Genomic DNA, 23,142 nt, shown 5'->3' with positions numbered 1-23,142 from the left:
CTACTAAACCATCATTTTTTTTAATAATTTTTATTAAACTATTATTAATAATTTTAAAATTTTATCTTTATCGATTAAATTTATTTTTTAATATATATTTATTTAATTAATAATTTTAAAATCTTATCTTTTATTGCTTTAAACATTTGATTTTTGTGTTTTGCAGCTATATTAGCTACTACTAGAACCAAGTTTGACTTTAGAGCGAATAAATGTATCTTCTTGGGATACAAACTTGGAATTAAGGAATTTCTTATCTTTGACCTATCATCTAGAGAAATTTCTATTTCCAAAAGTGTCATTTTCTATGAGTTTGTTTTTTCTTACAAGCATCAATCTAATTCAAATCTTTCCCATCTATTTATAAAATCTATTGTTCTTCCTCAAGACTGTACTATTTTTAGTGATTTCTCTATTTATCTCATTATTCTTAGTTATAATGCAGACTCTCAGTCTTTTGAATTGCTTGCCCTTCCTCAAGAATCACATGTTCCTAAGACTTCTAGTAGAACCAAAAGAAAACCTTCTTATCTCCAAGACTAACATTGCAACTCACTTAGTTTTGTTCCTTTCAACTCACAATCTAGTGTTCTTTATCCCCTTTCACAAGTTCTCACATATAATCATGTATCTTCCTTCTATAAGCACTTCATTATATCTACTTCAACTGTAACTGAACAAAGAACATATACACAGGCAATCAAAATCGATTATTAGAGAGAATCTATGTGAACTGAAATTGTTGTTTTAGTTGATTTTTAATAGCAGCTTTTATCTGTTACGAAAAAATAAATAAATTATTATTCCATAGAATCAAGAAAATTCAATTAATACATTACTTCTTTTCAATTGATTTTTCTTTTCAATAGCCATCTCAATTTTACGGTTGTTTTTATTTCTTGATAATTGAATTTTATTATTTATAAGAATTAGTTGATTTGTTGAAGCGCATCTTAGAAGCTGCGGTGTAAATATATGAGTTACATACAAAAATAAATACTAGACGTGCATTTCTTTTAGTTAATGAAAATTGAAAATCAAGTCCTCTACTTTATAGAATAAAAAGGAAAATAATAAGAAAAGGTAATATGTCAAATTAATATTTTAATCAAATTTTTATAATTGAATTGCATAAATTAAGTACGTCAATCTATATAACTCAAATATTTATTTTGAAAGTCTCAAAGTACAAAGACTTTTTATTTCATATTATATGACGTTTATTGTTTAAGCCACCATAGGAGTTCGAATGACCACATTATTTTCATCCACCCAAACCCAGACCCTGTAGCACACGAAATCTTTTGGCACATATGTTCCAACCTTGACCACGATTGCTTTCACATTGTTCTCTTTTTCTATAATAGCTGCTGCATATTTCCCATCTTTTCCAACAAGCTCTGGCCAGGCATGCTTACCTTAAAAAATTAAAATTTAATGATCAATAACAGTGATGCGTGAAGGAAGAAAAAAAAATTATAGAGGACTTGCATATAATTGAAGGCATAATTACCTGGACAATAGAGTTCCATTCTTTTCTCGATCTTTAGTTCTCTAATGATTTTGCTCCAAATTCATGGTTATATAATTTGCAAACTTCTGTATATTTATTTATTAAAAGTTAAATTTATCAGCTCAATTATAATTTTATTAATAAAATAATTTATCTTTTATGGATTTTCACTTAATCCCCAATAATAAAATTAATCTCTATCTAATCAAACTTAATATTTTTATTAATATAAATTCAATTATTATTTGTAATTTTACTTTTTATTTATCTCAAGATTTGAACTTAAATAAATAAATGTTTTAGGTCATTAAATAATAAATCATGATTATTTATACTTATGAATAATCTTTTAAAGATTTAAATTATTTATACTTTAAAAAACTCGTATAACATAAAATTAAAGAGAATTTTGCCATTTTCACAAATTTATCGCAATTTTTCTCTTTATTATTTTTAAATTTCTTTAATTTTATATAACAAATTAAATACTTAATAATTAAGAAATAACTAAAAATACTTTAAAATTTTAATTATATATATATATAGTTAATAACTAAAAATACTCAAAGTTTTCTACTTTTAACAGTTTTATCCATATATTCTTTTAACAAATCTAATATATATTTTAGTAATTAATTTATTTATACTCAACCATTATTAATTTCAATGAATAACACCATTAACGGTGTGGAAAAATTTCAAATTGTATAGAAATATTTAAGTAGTTTTGTATCTAATAAAAAAGTTATTATTAAATTTCTATATATTTAAAAAATTTATTAATTAATTTTTATTTTAAAATTATTCAATTAAAATATTTTATATTTTATAAAATTAAATTTTTTAATCTTTTTAGTAAATAAATTTTTATCCTTCTTCAATACTATTTAATTCATTTAATTTTAATTATTTATTTTATTTTATCTCTATCATTCCCTATTTTTTACTATTCAAAAAATTTTATTTTATATTTTCAAAATTTCAATTTCAATACGTAAATATTTTTTAAATTATTCATTTACTGTATAATTTAATTTTATACACTATTTTTATTATTAAAAAGTAATTATCTTACTTAGTTTCTAATCTATTTATATAATTAAAATTATTTGTTAAACTATCTAAATTTAGAGAAATAAATTTTAAATGTTTATAAATAAAAATATTTTATGAGTAATGTTTTATTAATTAATGAGTTTCATGGACTATTTAAATTTAAAAAATAATTTAATTTTAAAAATATAAATTTAATGGATAATAAGCTAAATAATTTAAATTTAAAAATATTTAAATATAAATTATGTATTATTTATATAGATAATAGGTTAGATTATTTAAATTTTAAAAAAATAAATGAAATATTATTTTTATAGCTAATAAATAAAATATTTTGATTTGATAAAACTATTTTTTCATTCATTCTGTTTAAAAGATACTTTAGTTAGATTATTTTTTACTTTTAAATTTCTATGTTATTCAGTATTTTAATTTTAACTATTTTACATACTATTTTTTGAACAAAAACTTATTCAGGTTATGTCATACTAAATGAGATTTCCCTTTGTACAAATCACTCAATCTTTTTTCTAATTAAACACATTAATTTATAAGCAGAGACATTTAATTTAAAGAAAAATTGATTGTGCTGTTCAGACTCTATTTTACCAATAGACACTTTAAATAATTGATTGTATTGTTTATATACTGTTATGATTTGAATATTATTTATTATGGACATTGGTGCAAATGTTTTATGTATGAAGTATAATTTTTATTAAATATATTTTTTATTTGTGAATGATTTCAAATTATACAAAGAATATCCAATTAAACACAGTAAATTATTTCGATGATCTATTAATTATTTGGATAAAAATTTCAACAGATTTACAATCAATATCGTTGAAAATGGCCAAAATTTTCAAAGATTTGCGAAGGATATATGTCATTTCTAATATTTTTAACGGCGTTAGAAATCCGTCAGAAAAATTTGGCCTATCCAATATTATAATTTAACTTAAAAAATTAAATTAAAGCAAATGGCAAAGAATTAAAACAGCGCCAGGAAGATCATCCTAATAATTCATGAATTAAAAAAAAATTAATTTAAAAGGACTTTAATATGCTTATATATATAATAAAAAGAAGGACTTGCAGCTAAGTACTAAAGGTTTAATTACCTGCGGGACATATTCTCGCCATTCTCCTCTCCATCTTTCTTCCTTACTGAAATCTACAAATTGAATTTTAAGTATATTGATGGTTTTGCCCTGACTGCAAGTTTATATAGATACTAACACCTTTAGCAGTTAATTTTTTTGAAGTTAAATTCATTGAGTCACCTTTAATTTGGCTGTTAGCTGCATTCTATTGTGGCTCTGGCTTAGGCTCCAAAAATAGAATTTGAGTATCACCTATGACTATTGTGGACTCAGCCCCGAACCAACCTTAAGCAGCAGCCTTATTTTTTAAAAAAATATAATTCAATTACTCTTTGTAATTTTACTTTTTACTTATGTCATTATTTAAACTTATAATTAAAATAAACATTTAGCACACCAAAATAATAAATCATGATTATTTATGCTTATATATATGATTTTAAAGATTTATAATGATTTTCTCTTTATCATTGTTCAGCTTCTTCTTGGCAATCTAATTTTTTCTTTTCTTTTAATTTCATTCTATTATTAAATTAATAATTTTATTTATATTGTTTTCATTAGACTAATAGATGAAAAGAATGATTTTTTTGTTGATTTTAAAGTTATTATATGCTTGTGTATTTTTAAATTTATAAACCTTTACATGAAACTAATTATTTTTATAATATACGAATGTTGAAATGGTAATTAATAAAATAAATTTAATATTGTATGCAATAAGTAAAAATAAAAGAAGGAATGACAAATAAATTTCAGTGATTCTAATTTCAAAATAGTTAACAATTTTAAAAGACAAACAATTTATTGTGTTTTTTAAAATTTGAAATTAAATAGTTAATTTTATTAAAATCATAAGGACTGAATAGTAATTTTCTTAAATAACAATAGAATAAATAGTATTTTTGCTATAAAATTAAAAATAATAATTTTCTTTCATATCTAATGAATAGAATACATCTGTTCCTAAATTTATTATTTTAAAATATTTAAATTTCAATAATATCATATCAGACATTATAATAATATTGTATTAGAAATTAAAAGTAGAGAGATAAATAAAGTAAACTGCCATAAATTATTTAAATTTCAGATTAATAAAAATTCAGCCAAATTCAATTTATTTATTAAAAAAATCAAGTTTAACCTAAATATAAGACTTATTTAATAAATGAATTATATGCTTATAATTAATGAGTTGTCCGGTAAATATATTGATTAATTAAAATTATTTAATTTTAAATTTATTATTTTAAATTAAAACTCAATATAATCATAAATAAATAAATAGAGCAGTTCATAGGGTATTTTATATTAATTTTTTCCTAGAAAGAATGAAATTATAAAAAAAAATCTATATAATAAAATTACATAGTTATATTAACTGAATTCTAAATAAGAATAAAATATAAAAAAGAAATATTTTACAATTAAAAGAAAAAAAAACTCAGCCAATGAATCATAAAGATAAAATTAAGAAAATTAATTTTATTTTAGATTAATTGAACTGCTAATAAACATAAAATAACAAAAAAATTTATTTTACATAATTACATTGGTAATTTAATAACATAAAAATAATAATTTTATTTTACATCAATCGATTCCTAATAAATATTTATATACATAAAAGTCATAAGGACTAGAGAAAGTTTCTGCTGAGGAAATTGATTGATGCTTTGAGATTTAAATATTTTCTTATTTTTATTTACATTTATTTTTATTTTTTTTGAGCGTATTTTCACTATTTTACTCTTTAACTTGAGTGCCATTTTTATGCGGATAGAATGTACATGAGTATGAGATTTTGACTAGAGATATAATCGAATCGAGTCGAACCGAATTTTATAAAGTTGAAGTTTGTTTATTAAAAATTTTTATAAGTTCGAGTTCAAACTCGATTTGAATTGTAATATTTAGTTCGAACTCAACTCAAAAATTAAATACTATAATTAAGCTCGATTCGAGCTCGACTCGTAAAAAAATTCGTTTAAACTAATAACGAGTCTAATTGAAACTCGAACTTGAAAACTCGATTAAAAAACTTATTTAAACTAATAATGAGTTTTGATGATCGCTGGATTTCTTCACCCCGGTCTAAAAGGCCAGGCCCATGAAAACAGTCCATGATCCGAAGGCTTCAATGTTCCCTTCGAGAGTCAGGTCCAGCCCGCTCAGTCACAGGGCCGGACTCCGCCTAGACTCCTCAATCAAGCCGGCCCAAACCTCTCGGCCCAGTAATCAGGCCCTCACCAGGCTCAACTTCAGCCCTACCATTCAACCCAGCCCGGAAAGGGGAAAATGACCAAGATGCCCCGCTGGTAGGTCCTTCCGCATGCGTATCAGAGGAGAATTAATGGCCGTTACGCATGGAGCAAGCGCCTGACACATCCGTACATACGGAGCTAGGCGGCAGAAGACAGCTAGCATTGTGGCAGAGAGACAGATATATATATCACGGTAGAGGCCACGCAGAAGGGGGCTCTCTTCTTCTTCTTTCTCCTTCCTGGACACCATTTTTTATTCTTTCTGCAACTCTTGCCTAAATATACTACTCTGAGCCATAAAATCTGACTTGAGCGTCGGAGGGCCTCCACCGGGGCACCCCCGGTAGGCCCCTGACCATTCTTTCTTATTTTACAGATCCTTTCACCAGGTAGAACATGGAGAGACCCATCAGAAAGCCCAGCAAGAAGGGACCCAGAAGAAAACCAGATCTATTATGGACCAGGAAGAGGAAAAGATTTATCAAGTGGCGCCGTCTGTGGGAACGAAGGGGACCTTTTCGTCACCGGAGTTCCTAAATCCACCCATTGAGATCCACATGGAGGTATGAAAGCTTATACGAAAAAGAAAGCTGGAGATTTACAGTAACCCAGCTGAAAAAGAAAGACCCAGCTGGTTTAAGAATATCTTGACAGTCTCTTAATCTTCATTTCCCTACCCTCTGTAACAGCCCGGCCCTTTTCCACCGGCCCTGTGAGCAGCTCTTAACATCCTCTCACCCTCACGGGCTCTTGAGGCAGGATTTGTCCCTCGGGGGAGCCACTACGGCCCACCCTAGCCCAAGGGTTTTGGCTTATGGCACTTTTCTTTGAGATCTGATGAGGTGAAACTTCAGATCGAAATGCTTGTCTCTGAATGTAGATTTTAATCTTTTCTGTAAAAGGAAAAAAGAATGAGAAGTATATATATATATATTTGTTGAAATTGTGAGGTCGGCTGTAAAATTTCAGGTTACCAAGTTAGAGATAAAATTAATAAATGAAAAATAGACAAGGTCGGACTAACATTTCAGGTCGGATAGGACATGAGGTCAGAGGATACACGATTCATAGCCATCCAACTCTGTTGCAGAGCAACGCCCCTCAAGTATCAGAGCAACCTGGAGATAATAGGAAATAATCAAATATCCAGGCAAGGTGGATAAGCTCCGACGCGGTATGCCGTCCAGCTCAAAGACAAGGTGACGATCCAATGTCGCGTCCAGTCATGGGTGTCACCGGCAAAGTCTGAAGCCGTACGTTGTAACAGCAGAGAAGGCTCAATCATCTTAAGGATGGGGAAGACAACTGTGGGAGGTCGCGGGATCCCTTGCGATGCCTTCAACTTCGTATGCGCCGGCGGCGGAAAGGAACGCCGGCGAAGCACAAAGGTTTTATTACGGCCGATTTTTTCTTTGAAGCCTGTGAATATTTTCTGTAAAAGGAAAAAAAGGGTGAGTAATTTATGTATTTGTTGAAATTCTGAGGTCAGCCGTGTATATATATATATATATATATATATATATATATATATATATATATATATATATATATATATATAAAAGAAGGAAAAAGAAAAGAAGAAGGCGAGAGAAAGAGAAGAGGAGCCCGTAAGAAAAAAGGAGGTCGGAGCCGTGTTTGAAATCGGGCTCACATTCCAGGTCGGATGGCTGGACTGTCCTGAAGATTCGAATTAACAAGTTAGCCGAATTGAGTGAATTTGGAGAAATAGATTGGTCGGTCGGTTGGAGTAGCAGGACTGAAAGGAGCTCGACAAATACGTTGAGGTCGGAGCCAGGCTTCGGACCCGTGCTCGAAATTAGATTTGTGTTCGAGGTCGGAGCCAGGCTTTGGACCCGTGCTCGAGATTAGATTTGTGATCGAGGTCGGAACTCGGTGTGTCGTCTAACGTGAAGACGAGGTCGGTAGGGTTAAGAGGTCGGCAATCCTTCTACCTCTGATTAAACAGATCTGATTCAGTACCAGAACGCTTGATCAAGGCATCAAGCTCTCTCTTCTCCTCTTCCCCCGTTGCCGCCGCCGGCACAGACTAAACCTCCAGCTGAATTGTTATCCGGCCACTCCCAAGATGAGAGTCACAATGGCAATTCATCTCTTGCTTACAATCAAACCCTAGATCAAAACGGATAATCATCACTTTCCCAAGCAAGATCTCCCAACCCAGATCGACTTTCAACCATTTCAAAAGGATCCGGCTCCAAGACATCCAATGTCAAGTATTGAGAATGTCTAAGGAACCCCGCGGCCAGCATCGGCGGCAATGCTTTTGACGGCTGTGGTGAGTTCGTGCCTGGGGGAGAAGAAGGCACAATCGAAGCGTTAAAAGATGCGGCTCCTGACTGCCACCGTAACTTCCACCGGAACGAGGTGGATGGGGAGACTCAATTTGGTCCGAGTTCGCGAAGAAATCCGCTCGTCCTTCAAATGCCACCACCACCACCATGTGTTTTATCCAAGAAAAGGTTTAGGACCAAACTCACTCAAGAGCAGAAGGATAAAATGATGGAGTTCGCAGAGAGGATCGGGTGGAGGAAGAGGAGGTGGAGCAGCATTAATGAGAAAATGAACCTGCAATAAGCATGCCGATTGATGATTGAAATAAGGAGGAAGCAACACGAGTTGAAAACTCTCAGACTGCATTTACTTTGATGCCCTGACAAGCGGCAACTCGACAATGGCTTGAGTGATGTAATAACCATCAAGAAAAGAAATTGGTAAGGTGCTGTGGAACCCACACGCACAGATGGAGGCACGTTACGAGATTTTGTTTGTGTTGAAAATGCCAAATTGCACAGCAATGCTGTACCGCATGCAATAAATTTCTTTCATTTGAGGATGGGACCCATCCCCTGCCAAAAATCCATGAATGGCCCCCTCGAAGTTTGGACACTCCATATTCATTCATATGCCTTCTTGCTTCAGCTGCTTCATTCCATTCCCCAACAGCAACATGAACGTTTGCTAAGTGGATGTGCCGGCCACCATGATCGGGGTCCAATTCAATTAGGAATTTCCCTATCTGCTTACCTAATTCTGTATTTCCATGAATCTGACAGGCATTTAGTAGTGCTCCCTATATGATAGCATTTGGTTTTACTAGCATTCGCTCAATCAGATCTGTTGCTCTCTTCAGCCAACCTGCTCGATCGAGTAAATCAACCATGCATCCATAGTGCTCTACCGTCGGGTCCAAGCTATGAAACTTCTCCATGCTGTCAAATAGGGATTTTTCCTATGCAGAATTGGTTGATGATTGAAATAAGGTACATATAACTTGCCATGTGTCATTAGCATAATTGCTGTCGGAGAAATTTACAAGCCCTTAATTACTTATCTTAAATACAAATGATCTCATAGATTATTCGAAGGCATGCTTCACATGTAAATAGTAAGACTAAATTTAATCAAAATATACCTCTATGAGTTTAGATATCCTGATAATTGCTTATATTTCATATATATTGAAAAATCCTGGAGAAATTTACACATGCAAAAATATTGTTCATTGCATCTCTAAAATTGCATGAGTTAATACTTGCATGTATCTGAAAAATGAAACTAAGTGACATGTGCGACATATTATTGATTGATGAATATCATTGAATTAACAACGAGCATCCTCGTTATATGTGCTCTGTGTAAGTTCTTATTTTGCAAAAAAATCCTGAATCTCTCAGAAGACCTTGAGACATAGAGACCACAGAGGTACAAGGCTGGCGGATCTCAAAAGATCTCCCAAAACAAAAAACAACCGGCGGGACCCCGAGGTCACCCCGGAACAAAAACAGCTAGGATCCCGTAAGATCTCCTGGAGCAAAAACAGCCGGCGAGGCCCTGAGGTCATCCCGGAAAAAAGCAAAGAAGACCGGGATCTCCTAGAACTCCCGGGAAAACAAAATAAAAAACAGCCGGCGGGGCCCCGAGGTCACCCCGGAACAAAAACAGCCAGGATCCTGTAAGATCTCCTGGGGCAAAAACAACCGGCGGGGCCCCGAGGTCACCCCGGAACAAAAACAGCCAGGATCCTGTAAGATCTCCTGGAGCAAAAACAACCGGCGAGGCCCTGAGGTCATCCCGGAAAAAAGTAAAGAAGACCGGGATCCCCTAGAACTCCCGGGAAAACAAAACAAAAAACAACCGGCGGGGCCCCGAGGTCACCCCGGAACAAAAATAGCCAGGATCCCGTAAGATCTCCTGGAGCAAAAACAGCCGGCGAGGCCCCGAGGTCATCCCGGAAAAAAGCAAAGAAGACCGGAATCCCCTAGAACTCCCGGGAAAACAAAACAAAAAACAACCGGCGGGGCCCCGAGGTCATCCCGGGAAAACAAAGAAGGCCGGGATCCCCTAGAACTCCCGAGAAAACAAAGAAGACTGGGATCCCCTAGAACTCCCAGAAAAACAAAACAAAAACGATTGATGAAGATCTCAAAGATCTCCCGGAGCAAAAACGGCCGGGATCCCCAAGATCGTCCGGTGCCACAAGCAAAAACAACTCATAAGAACATAGTTCCGATCTCACATAAAAGATTGGGGCACGGGATCATAAATGAAAAGCTAAACTCCGACCTCCCAAAGGACCTCGAGTCATCAGGTAGAGAGACTTTGATCTCACACAACAGCCAAAAGTACCAAAACACCATGCCGATCTCAAGAAAACGAGCGTAGTACTGGTAAACCCAATAGGTAGACCGAATTAAGGCAAGGCGATTCCTAAGCAAACTGCATACCAAAATACAAAGCCAAACAGAGAATCAGGGGCAATTATAAGAGGCACCGACCTCGAGAATTGACCACTCACACCAAACCAACTCAGCTGACCTAGAGAAAGGTCTAGGCAACAAAGAGCCCGCAAAACGCTCGAGAGAAGATAACCCATAAATACTCAAGGATAAAAAACATACACGAGAGTCCAACGCTCAGACAAAAATAATAAAAAGGCAAGAAAGGGATACTTTCGACAAGAGCAGTTCTCAGACCACACGGTCATGAATAGAGTTTAAAGATTTATCCCCTCACCAGTCATGGAATAACTGCTGAGGAGATAAAGGGGCAATTGATGATCGCTGGATTTCTTCACCCCGGTTTAAAAGGCCAGGCCCATGAAAACAGTCCATGATCCGAAGGCTTCAATATTCCCTTCGAGAGTCAGGTCCAGCCCACTCAGTCACAGGGCCGGACTCCGCCTAGACTCCTCAATCAAGCCGGCCCAAACCTCTCGGCCCAGTAATCAGGCCCTCACCAGGCTCAACTTCAGCCCTACCATTCAACCCAGCCCGGAAAGGGGAAAATGACCAAGATGCCCCGCTGGTAGGTCCTTCCGCATGCGTATCAGAGGAGAATTAATGGCCGTTACGCATGGAGCAGGCGCTTGACACATCCGTACATACGGAGCTAGGCGGCAGAAGACAGCTAGGATTGTGGCAGAGAGACATATATATATATCACGGTAGAGGCCACGCAGAAGGGGGCTCTCTTCTTCTTCTTTCTCCTTCCTGGACACCATTTTTTATTCTTTCTGCAACTCTTGCCTAAATATACTACTCTGAGCCATAAAATCTGACTTGAGCGTCGGAGGGCCTCCACCGGGGCACCCCCGGTAGGCCCCTGACCATTCTTTCTTATTTTACAGGTCCTTTCACCAGGTAGAACATGGAGAGACCCATCAGAAAGCCCAGCAAGAAGGGACCCAGAAGAAAACCAGATCTATCATGGACCAGGAAGAGGAAAATATTTATCAGGTTTAATTCAAGCTTGAACTCGAAAGTTCGACTAAAAAGTTCGTTAACCAAATTTAATTAATTTAAATTTTTAAATATTTAAATTTTAAATTAAAAAGTAAAAAAATTTCATAAAATTAAATATAATTTAATTAAAATCTACTAGAATTAAAATTTTAATTTAAAATATAATAGAAAGTAAAATCTAATAAATAAATAGAATTGGTCATGGGCTATTTTCTATTATTTTTTTCCTAGAAAGAATGAAATTATAAAAAAAAATCTATATAATAAAATTACATAGTTATATTAACTGAATTCTAAATAAGAATAAAATATAAAAAAAATATGTTACAATTAAAAGAAAAAAAAAACTCAGCCAATGAATCATAAGGATAAAATTAAGAAAATTAATTTTATTTTAGATTAATTGGACTCCTAGTAAACATAAAATAACAAAATCTTTATTTTACATAATTACATTCGTCATTTAATAACATATATAGTTACAAAAATATTTGTAAAAAATTTATAAAAATAATAGTTTTATTTTACATTAATTGGATTCTTAATAAGTATTTATATACATAAAAGTCGTCATTAGAGTATATTTCTATTGAGAAGATTAATTGATACTCTGGGATTTAATATGATTTTGGATTTCAGGATTTTTTTAAGCTAGTTTAATTATTTTTTATTTTTTCTATTTTTTTAGCATGTTTCACCATTTTATTTCTTGACTTGACTGTCTGTGTATGAGATTTTAATTCCTATGAGACGACTATTTAATTTTCTTTGACCCTTTTAGAATATGATTCCTATTATTACAGGCTTTACTCATATAAGTACGTTGGTGATCAATCAGACTTGACTGCTCCAAGCCCTATCCTACCTATGAAACTAGATCTTGATTAGTTTGCATTTCATTTTATGCGATATGTTGTAGATTTATATTATGTTAATTTAAATCTCTTTGATGTGAGTTTCTGAATGGTTGACAATCCGGAACTCATTGTCATCAATAATGATCTTAATTAAATCACCGGCAACATAAGAAGAACAACTTTTTCTAGGGCCTTTATATTGAGAACATGGGGGACCAAGTGAGCTTGCCTATGACAGAGGCAGAGACGCAATCACCACTTGATTATCAAGAAGTTACTCAAAACAAATACTATATGTTTTTTTTATGATTTTTCAACGTTAAATTATATTTAATAACTTTTAAATTTGAAAAACTCATAGGCTCAATAACAAATAGAAAAATAAAGAGCTACATACAAAAAAATTCAAAAAAACATAATTTAAATTTGAGTTTGCTATTTACTTTTAAAATAATAATAAAGTTATGTCCAATTAAACTTTTGTTAAAAAAATTACAATTTTAAAAAAGTAGTTTTTCAAATAATTAATATGAAAGGACATTAACTTCTATACAGGAAATTTCTTGTACACATCAGCTTGGACACAAGAAAGTAGAAAAAATTAATACACAAGACTTTGGTGAAGATATATGCTAACTGGGACTGAGAAGTAACTTTGACCGCGGCGATGAATCCTTTGAGAATCTCATCCCCAGTTGATTTCCAAGTGTTTTATTTTTTGAAATACAGATTTTGCAGCTATGTAAATGGCAGCTTGGTTATCATAATAAAATGCAATGGGAAGAGATAATTTGATTTGAAAATCTGTTAATAAATAAGAGATCTACTTCAACTCACAAACAGTAGCTACCATACTTTTGTATTCAGTCTCTACAGATGACTTGCTTACTGTGTTCTGCTTCTTTGTTTTTCAAGATATTAAGGACTGGCTAAAGAATACATAATAACCACTGACTGGACTTTTTGTGTCTGTGCAAGCAACCCAATCAGCATCACAAAAGTCAGATAACTGAAAATTGAAATCTACAGGAAAGAAAACTCCTTTTGAGGGGCAACCCTTTAAGTACTTGAGGACATATAATGCTGCTGTCCAATGGGGTTTTCTGGGACTTCGAAGGAACTGACTTAATTGTTGGATAGAGAAAGCAATATCTAGTCTTGTGAGGCTCAAATACAGGATTCTTTCCACAAGTCTTCTGTATTTGTCTGGTTCTTATAGAAAGTCACCTTTATCTTTAAACAGATATCCATTTTGCATCGAAAAGGAGACAAACTTGGCATCTTATAACCCCACATCTGCTAAAATGTCTAGGACATACTTCCTTTGATGCAAGTACAATCCATAGGAAGATTTGGCCAGTTCTATGCCCGAGAAATACTTGGCATAACCCAAGTCCTTGATGGTGAATTGGTTGTGTAAGTAGGTCTTTATTTCTTGAATCAAATCCTCATCAGTTCTTAAGATCAATATATCATCTATAAATACAAGCAACACTAAAAAATAAGAATTAGTGGACTTTGTGAACAAGCAATGATCTTATTTGGATTGTGTGAATCCAAAGTTCTTGAACTTTTCAGTGAACTCTTTGTTCCATTGTCTTCCTGCTTGTTTAAGTCCATAAAAGGATTTAACGAGTTTATTCACGAATATCTTAACGAGTCCGTTCATGAGCTTCTTAACGAGTCAGCTCACGAATCTTAACGAGTCGAATATTACAGAGTTCAAGTTTGTCTCGTTTAATAAACGAGTCTAAAAATTAATCTTGAACTTGATTCGTTTAGAAATCGAATGAGTCCGATCAAATTTTTATCGAGTTGAGTTTCGAATAACTCACGAATAATTTGATTTAAGAATATATCGGTGACTTTTGGATTTTGCCTGCGGCGTGCATTTTGAATTTGACAAAACTTAAAAAAAAAAACAAAACAAAACAAAAATTTTAAAAACTATGTCAATACTCTATGGTTTCTAGTCATAAACATATGAATAAATTAAGAAATTTGAAATCATAAAGTAGACTGGATAAATTTAAAAATTAAAATTAAATCAAATATAATAATTAGTTAATTCAATTTATCATATTTATTTAATTGTATAACTAGAAAATCACCTTTAACTAAATTGTTTGGAGTTGAACATTGTTGTTCTGTCTGATTCTTCCTGTCCATCTGAGGTTGCTGCTATTGTTCATAATATTCTTTTTAATTTTATTCATAGATCTGTAAATTTAGCATCAAATTGAGTAGCTAAGCAAGATAGAATGAGTGTGCTTTGTAAGGATGGATCTCCAATCCTCTGATTCAGTTATATACTTTGCTTTATAGAGACATTAATTTGTTAGTAATAATATCATTCTTTACTTTTAAAAAAACAAAAAAATTACTTTCGATCTCTTCTTTTTCTTTTTGATACATAAAAATACACAAAAAAAAATTGCATAACGATAAATATAAAAGGATGTAAAAAAACTAAAAGCCCAACCTACATTGAATCAAACCACTCAACTTTCAAAATTAAACCATTAATCCAGCCTTAAATCACCGATAGTCCTAACTAAGCAATAAACAATTTGTTAGAGTCGTCAAATGTAAAAATGAATCCAATTGTCACTGAAATCCAAAAACAACAATCAACAATGCTACCAAATATGCAACAATGGCAATTGCAAGGGCCAGCAGACGACCAACAAAACCACATATTGAGAAGAGCCTTGGCATGACATAATCAAAACAAACTTTGTGCAAGATGAACATACTCCACTCATTTATCTCTCATCAGAAGCATTGGTATGGTCTCAAGATGTTAGTTTCGGAAATGAGATAATTTTCTCTAAAAGTCTAATTAAAACGAAGCCAAAACCTCAATGAAACTCTCAACTTTGACAAGAAATTTTATTTTTTTATTAATTTAATAATAATTAAAAATTACTACAAAATAAATTTAATTTTTTATTATATATAATAATATATTTTAATAAATAGTTTATTTATATTTAACTTTTAAACCACTCTTTTTATTTAATCTAAAATAGTTAATATAATTATTTAATAATTTTTTATTTTATATATTATCATTTACACTGCTAATTACTCGACGCAAAATTCTCATATATTCTAAGCTGTGCAGTATTTTTTCTCTATTAAATTTTACAATGAATTTATCACAACTATGTTGTGTTAAATTAAATATAAATATTACTAATTAAGATGCTCTATATAATTATAATTCCATACTACAAAAAATTTAATTATTACATTACTTTCTTTCGATTGATTTTTTTTAAGCATTCATTTCAGTTGTACAGTTGTTCTTATTTCTTAATAATTGAATTTTATTATTTATAAAAATTTGTTGATTTGTTGAAACACATCTTAGAAACTGCGGTATAAATATGTGAGTTATATACAAAAATAGATACTAAATGATTAAGTCCTCAGCTTTCTAAATAAAAAGAAAATAATAAAAAAAAGTAATCAGCCAAATTAATATTTTAATCGGTTCTTATAATTGAGTTGCAATACAACTTTCAATTGCATAATTAGGTATATCAACCCATATAACTCAAATATTTATTTTGAAAGTCTCAAAGTATAAAAACTTTTTATTTGATATTATTCACCCAAACTACGACTCTCTCGCACCTTATTTATTTCAGATTTGAATTTATAAACAAATAAATGTTTTAGCTCATTAAATAATAAATCATGATTATTTATACTTATAAATAGGCTTTTAAAGATTTAAATTGATTTTATTTATGCTTAAAAAAAACTCAAAAAGAATTTTGCCACCTTCACATGTTTATTGCGATTTTTTTCTTTATTATTCTTTTAACTTGTTTATTGCAATTTTTCTTTTTATTATTCTTAAACCTTTTTAATTTTATATAATAAATTAAATACATAATAATTAAGATATTATTTATCGATAAATTAAATACTTAATAGTTAAGATATTATTTATAAAAAAAAGCATAACACTTTCAATATATTATATATAATAATATTATAATAAATATGAAAAATTAATAAAAAATTAGTATATTATTATATATATATTTATTAATTCAGTCTATAATAATAATAATATTATTATATTATTGAAAAAATAAGTTTTATATTGAAAGTAATAATAATGTTATCTGTATAATAAAAAATTAAACTATTTATATTTGACAGATCTCACATGTAAAAATAAATTAGAGAAAAAAATAATAAAAGAATCTTTAAAATAAAATAAACTGGATTGAAAGATTTAAACATAATTAAATAATACTAAAAGAAAAAAATTAATTAACATTCTTCTACATCTTTCCACTTTTAAGGGTATTTATGTTTATATATATATATTATTTTCAATGAATAATGTTATCTCCAATCAATAATCTTGCCATAAATAATTCAATATCTTTAGTTAATTTGTGGTGTTTAAAATCCTTAGGTACTTTCCATTTGTTGTTATGTTTGTATATATTATAACAACTCAGACTCTAATTTATTTAAATAACTTTTATATCATTACTTTCATTTAATTTAACATGATTAATACAACTATTTAATAATTTTTAATTTTATTTGTTACCATTTGAACGGTTAATTTCATGATATGAAATTATTGTTAGAGTAAGTAATTGATCGTTCAGTTTCAAATTAAATTAAAATTGAAAAATCGAATTATTTATTTTAAAAATCAAACCAAATTAAAAATGATAATTAATCAAATTGAATCGAATTGAAATAAATCAATTTGGTTTGATCACTCGAAATCGATTTGATGAATAGAGCGAAAGAATCAAAGAAATGACATCCTCTACCAATATCTCAATTCAATCAATCTTCAAGAAAATCTTAAAATGCACATCTCAATAATTTAATCCTCAACTAAACATTATATTATAATTAAAACAACCTATGAACGAGAAGAAGAAACATCAAAGAACAAAACCATAAATCAAAAATTAAAAAACTCACAAATATAAGTCATAAATAAAAAACCAGAAAAACCTAAATCTGAACGATGCCACTGCAAAATATGGAAGATAGATATGCAATGAACATATGTGCATTCACATGTGATGAGCCGATGACCAGACGTGCGACAACCAGGACATCTACGGCGTTCCTCCCCAATCAGCAGTGACAAATCATCTATTTAGGGCCTTGTTAGTCACGTTCCTCGCTGTGAGTAAGAGAAGGGTCTTGCCTTCATCATCTTGGGTGAGAGAGAGGAGTTCCCTTCCTTGCCGTGAGTGAGAGACAAGGCTAGGGGACTAAAGGGTCATGATAAATCATCAACAACACTGTTAATGATAAATAAAAGTCGGACAACCATTTCAGAAGTTGGACGACCATCCAAGGTCAGACAAAAATCGAAAAGGTTGGACGACCACTCCAATAGACTAGGTCGGACTACCACTCTAAGATGACCAGGTCAAAATACCAGGTTGGACGACTGCTCCAATAGACCAGGTTGAACTACCACTCCAAGATAACTAGGTCAGACAACTATTCAAGATGACCAGGTTGGATAATCACTCCAATAGACCAAGTCGAACTACACTCTAAGATGACCAAGTCGAACAACTATTCTAAAATGACCGAATTGAAATTAATGAACGATAAGACGATCACTCCAAGATGACCAAATCAGACAACTATTCTAAAATGATTGGATTGAAATCAATCGAATATTCCAGAATTTTCTCCCTTCTGCTCTCTTAAATGTTTTCTGTTATAGCAATAGTTGTATATTATGACGCATACTTTATTTCAGAATGCTCGATAGATCTGTATATAAATACATTCTACTCAAATAAAATAATCAAGCTTATTTTGCCATAATCTCTCTATTTTGGTCCAGTTTTCTTTTACAACATGGTACCAAAGCAATAACTTTTTTTTTTCTTCTTGCTTCCAACTGCATTCATGGAAGGCTAAAATATGAGATTCTTGAATTAGTCTCAAAACCAAACAACCGATTATCAAACCAAACAATGGATTATCTCACCAATCCTTCAAATCCATATTTTTTACATCCAAATAAAAATTCTGCATTGATTCTTGTGTCATCTGCTCTCTCAGGACCAAATTACCATTCTTGATGCAGAGCCATGAAATTGGCCTTACAATCTAAGAACAAGATCAAGTTCATTGATGGATCTTTGAAGATGCCAAAAGCCATGGATCAAATTTTTGCAACATGGGAAAGGTGTAATAACATGGTTCTATCTTGGATCACAAAATCTTTATTATAGAGTATTATTTGGATTGATGTTGCAGCAGATGCTTGGAAAGACTTTCAAGATCTATTCTCATAGAGAGATATGTTCCGCATCTCTGATTTACAAGAAGAGGTTTATAGTCTCAAATAGGTAGATTCATCTGTTACAAACTATTTCACTCATCTAAAAACCTTGTGAGATGAATTAATCAATTTTAGGCTTATACCTCGGTGCACATATAATTTTGCCATTTTCTCATCTCATGTTTCTCATGTTTATCGCGATTTTTTTCTTTATTATTTTTAAATTTCTTTAATTTTATATGACAAATTAAATACTTAATAATTAAGAAGTATTAAAAATACTTAAAAATTTTAATTATATATATATATATATATATATATATATATATAATTAATAACTAAAAATACTCAAAATTTTCTACTTTTAACAGTTTTATTCATATATTCTTTACTCAACCATTATTAATTTAAGTGGATAACACCATTAATCGGTATGGTAAAACCAGCCACGGAGTCAAGTGGGCCAAGGGACTATGGCCTAAAAATTTTAAATTGTATTGAGATATTTAAATAGTTTTATATATAATAAAAAAATTATTATTAAATTTTTATATATTTAAAAAATTTATTAATTAATTTTTATTTTAAAATTACTCGATTAAAATATTTTATATTTATAAATTAAATTTTTTAATCTTTTTATTAAATAAATTTTTATCCGTCTTCAATACTATTTAGTTCATTTAATTTTAATTATTTGTTTTATTCTATTTTTATCATTCCCTATTTTTTATGATTCAAAAAATTTTATTTTTTATTTTTTATTTTTAAAATTTCAACTCCAATACGTAAATATTTTTTAAATTATTTATTTATTATATAATTTAATTTTATATACTATTTTTATTATTAAAAAGTAATTATCTTACTTAGTTTCTAATCTATTTATATAATTGAAATTATTTATTAAACTATCTAAATTTAGAGAAATAAATTTTAAATGTTTATAAATAAAAATATTTTATGAGTAATGTTTTATTAATTGATGAGTTCCATGGAATATTTAAATTCAAAAAAAAAATAATTTAGTTTTAAAATTATAAATTTAATGGATAATAGGTTAAATAATTTAAATTTAAAAATATTTAAATATAAATTATGTATTATTTGTATAGATAATAAGTTAGATTATTTAAATTTTAAAAAAATAAATGAAATATTATTTTTATAGCTAATAGATTAAATAATTTAATAAATTTTATAATAAATATTATATTAAATTATTATATTTCTTTAATAATATAATTTTTTTATAAATTTGTACATAAAAATCATAATAAAAAGTGGTTTTCAATGATAAATATTATTAAAAGTGGATTCCATAATAAAATAAGATGTGAGTTATTAATTAATTGGTTGGTTGTTGATTGAAAAATATATTTATAAATATTAAAAATAAAGTTATTATTAATATATTTTAATGATATATTATATATTTTTTAACTATTTATTTTATATTTTTTATTTTAAAAATTCAATTAAAAAATTTTGTTTTGATAGAACTATTTTTTATTCATTCTGTTTAAAAAAATATTTTAGTTAGATTATTTTTTACATTTAAATTTCTATGTTATTCAGTATTTTAATATTGAGTGTACATTTTTTAAAAATGAGAAAAATATTATTAACTCAAAGCGATAAAAAAAACTATATGAGGAGGAGGGACATGAACCCAAACTCTTTAATCTGACTCAGAATGAGCCGATGTTGCTAGAAAAAAACTATATAAGGAGGAGGGACATGAACCCAAACTCCTTAATCTGACTCAGAATGAGCCGATATTGTTAGAACATGAGCGACATCATTCGCAGACCTGTGAATAAAAACATATCTTACTTCCTCATAACTGGATAGATGAGAGAAATATTGAGTGTACATACTCTAACTAAATACGATTTTCCCTTTGTACAAATCACTCAAGCTTTTTTCCAATTAAGAAAAATTACTATATATTTAATTTCTATAATATAGAAAAACTTACTAATTGATTTTATAATTTTAAAAAATACATTAAAACGTTTTTAACGTTTGAAAAAGTCTACTAGTTTGTCGCTTAATTAGTTTCAACTGTTAAATATTGTAAAAAAATTTAAAACACTCTTCATACGAAGAGATTAATTAGTAAATTTTTTAAAAATTTGAAAAACCAATTAATAAGTTTTTTAAAATTATAGAGACTAAATAGTAAAATATTTAATGGTAAAATTAATAGAGAGACTAATTAGTAGACTTTTTAAAACATTAAAAACTTTTTAATGTATTTTTAAAAATTGAAAGAGTAACTAATGAGTTTTTATATATCATAAAAATTAATTAAGTAGTAATTCTTCTTTAATTTAACTTGAAATGCATGTGAAAAACAATTGCAAAAATGATAAGGAAAATGGGATAAACAAAAAGACCAAGGCAAAAGATCAAAGCATAGTTTCAAGACCAAAAAAAAATTGCAGAAAACTGATAAATGCATATTTTATAAAAACTTTTTTTTTTCTATTGAACTGGAATTGTATTACAAACTATGTCATTTAGCAAGAAGCTTCTAGGAATTTAGAATTTCAGGCTGTTTGGAACTGCTAATTTTTTGGAGGACTGAAATTGTAGTGCATAAACTTTCATCTCATAACCTATTGCCCATTTATTATTTTGATTCCACCTACATCATGAATTCTAATTCATTATAATTAGATATCTAACCCTTTTAGACTCTGCTTCATCATTAGACACTTTAGAAAATTAATTATGCTGTTTATGTACCGTTATGTTTTATGAATTTCTTTGCAACTTTGAATTTTATACATTATTAATTATTTTTTTTTATTTTTGTTGATGTATAATGGACATTGATGCGAATGTTAATTTTTATTAAATATATTTCTTATTTGTGAATGATTTCGAATTATACAAAAAAATATCCAATTAAACATTCAATTGCATAAGCAACATGAACTCATAGAATTCAATTATTTATTCTGCAAGTCTGAGAGTACTGAGACTGTTTATTTAAGATAATAGATGATATTTATGGTTTAACCAATAGTAGGAGGACTAATGACTTTTCCATTTTCATCCACAAAAACCCTGACTCTGCCGCAATAAAATATCGGACGCACCGGATGCACAGACTCACTTTGCTTAATCACAATTGCATTCACATTTTCGTTCTCCTTCTCTATGATAGCTGCTGCAACATTTCCGTCTTTCCCGACAAGCTCTGGCCATGTCCACTTACCTTAAAAAATTAAAAGATTTAATGATCGATAATAATAATTCATGAATTAAAAATATTAATTTAAAAAGGACTTTCATATGCTCAAGGGCGGAGGGAGGGTACGGTAAGGGGCACGTGCCGTACCGGCTACCGGAAAATGCTTTCATCCGCAGCAGTGCGCAGCGGTGCCCTACTAAAGGGAAGCTCCTCCCTCCGCCCCTGCATATGCTTATATATATATATATATAAAAGGACTTGCAGAAAAGTACTAAAGGTTTAATTACCTCGTGGGCATATGACTCCCATTCTGCTCTCGATCTTTCTTCCTTATTGAAATCTACGAATTGAATGTTAAGTATATCGATGGTTTTGCCCTAACTGCAAGTTTATATAGATACTAACACCTTTAGCAGTTAAATTTTTTTTGTTGAAGTTAAATTCATTGAGTCACCTTTAATTCGGCTGTTAGCTGCATTCTATTTTGGCTTCTGGCTTAAGCTCCAAAAATAGAATTTGATTATCACCTATGACTATTGTGGACTCAGCCCCCGAACCAACCTTAAGCAGCCGTAGTCCACCACAAGCCTCTCCTCTTAGCTCAGCCTGATTTTTTTAAAAAATATAATTCAATTACTCTTTGTAATTTTACTTTTTACTTATGTCATGATTTAAACTAATAATTAAAATAAACATTTAGCACACCAAAATAATAAATCATGATTATTTATGCTTATGTATATGGTTTTAAAGATTTAAATTGCTTATTGTATTTATACAATCTTAAAAAACTTAACATAGAATTAAAGAGAATTTTGCTTTTGCCACATATTTATAATGATTTTCTCTTTATCATTGTTCAGCTTCTTTTTATTTCATTCTATAATTAAATTAATAATTTCATTTAGATTGTTTTCATTAGATTACTAGAGGAAAAGTATGATAATTTTTTTTGTTAATTTTAAAGTTATTACATGCATGTGTATTTGTAAATTTATAAATCTTTACATGAAACTTGAAGTAATTTTTTTTATATAATATATGAACGTTCAATTTGTAGATCAATAAAATA

General features: G+C 30.0%; 2 protein-coding genes and 1 long non-coding RNA gene across 4 annotated transcripts; 1 reads left to right on the top strand and 2 right to left on the bottom strand.

The window, feature by feature from the left end:
* Window positions 1-1,178: 1,178 nt before the first annotated feature.
* Window positions 1,179-3,755, bottom strand: LOC110614438 (proteinase inhibitor-like). Its single transcript, XM_021755972.2, has 2 exons — window positions 3,694-3,755; window positions 1,179-1,418 (listed from the first exon to the last, which is right to left on the bottom strand). The coding sequence occupies exons 1-2, from the start codon at window positions 3,725-3,727 to the stop codon at window positions 1,228-1,230; spliced, it is 225 nt and encodes a 74-aa protein (XP_021611664.1). The 5' UTR covers window positions 3,728-3,755; the 3' UTR covers window positions 1,179-1,227.
* Window positions 3,756-7,290: 3,535 nt separating this feature from the next.
* On the top strand, window positions 7,291-8,537 carry LOC110615333 (zinc-finger homeodomain protein 5-like). Its single transcript, XM_021757178.1, has 2 exons — window positions 7,291-7,330; window positions 8,185-8,537. Exons 1-2 carry the CDS (start codon window positions 7,291-7,293, stop codon window positions 8,535-8,537), a joined length of 393 nt encoding a protein of 130 aa, XP_021612870.1.
* Window positions 8,538-21,793: 13,256 nt separating this feature from the next.
* LOC110616195 lies at window positions 21,794-22,681 on the bottom strand. Of its 2 annotated transcripts, XR_002488161.2 has the most exons (3): window positions 22,525-22,618; window positions 22,358-22,451; window positions 21,794-22,094 (listed from the first exon to the last, which is right to left on the bottom strand). It is a non-coding gene; the product is annotated as an uncharacterized LOC110616195 (long non-coding RNA). The 2 variants fall into 2 exon arrangements; XR_002488160.2 differs by having other exon boundaries at window positions 22,358-22,681.
* Between the last annotated feature and the right edge of the window lie 461 nt (window positions 22,682-23,142).

Source organism: Manihot esculenta, chromosome 5 (assembly GCF_001659605.2).
Source record: "Manihot esculenta cultivar AM560-2 chromosome 5, M.esculenta_v8, whole genome shotgun sequence".
Lineage (NCBI taxonomy): Eukaryota > Viridiplantae > Streptophyta > Magnoliopsida > Malpighiales > Euphorbiaceae > Manihot > Manihot esculenta.
This window is presented reverse-complemented; position numbering and strand designations above follow the sequence as displayed.

What these genes read in the sequence shown, in the direction of transcription:
- LOC110615333 (XM_021757178.1), top strand. Translation starts at nt 7,291, where the DNA reads ATGCGCCGGCGGCGGAAAGGAACGCCGGCGAAGCACAAAG. An exon ending in AACGCCGGCGAAGCACAAAG is followed by an intron (nt 7,331 to 8,184) that starts GTTTTATTACGG and finishes TCAAGTATTGAG; the next exon opens with AATGTCTAAGGAACCCCGCG.
- LOC110614438 (XM_021755972.2), bottom strand. Translation starts at nt 3,727, where the DNA reads ATGGAGAGGAGAATGGCGAGAATATGTCCCGCAG. An exon ending in GGCGAGAATATGTCCCGCAG is followed by an intron (nt 1,419 to 3,693) that starts GTAATTAAACCT and finishes TAATTTTTTAAG; the next exon opens with GTAAGCATGCCTGGCCAGAG.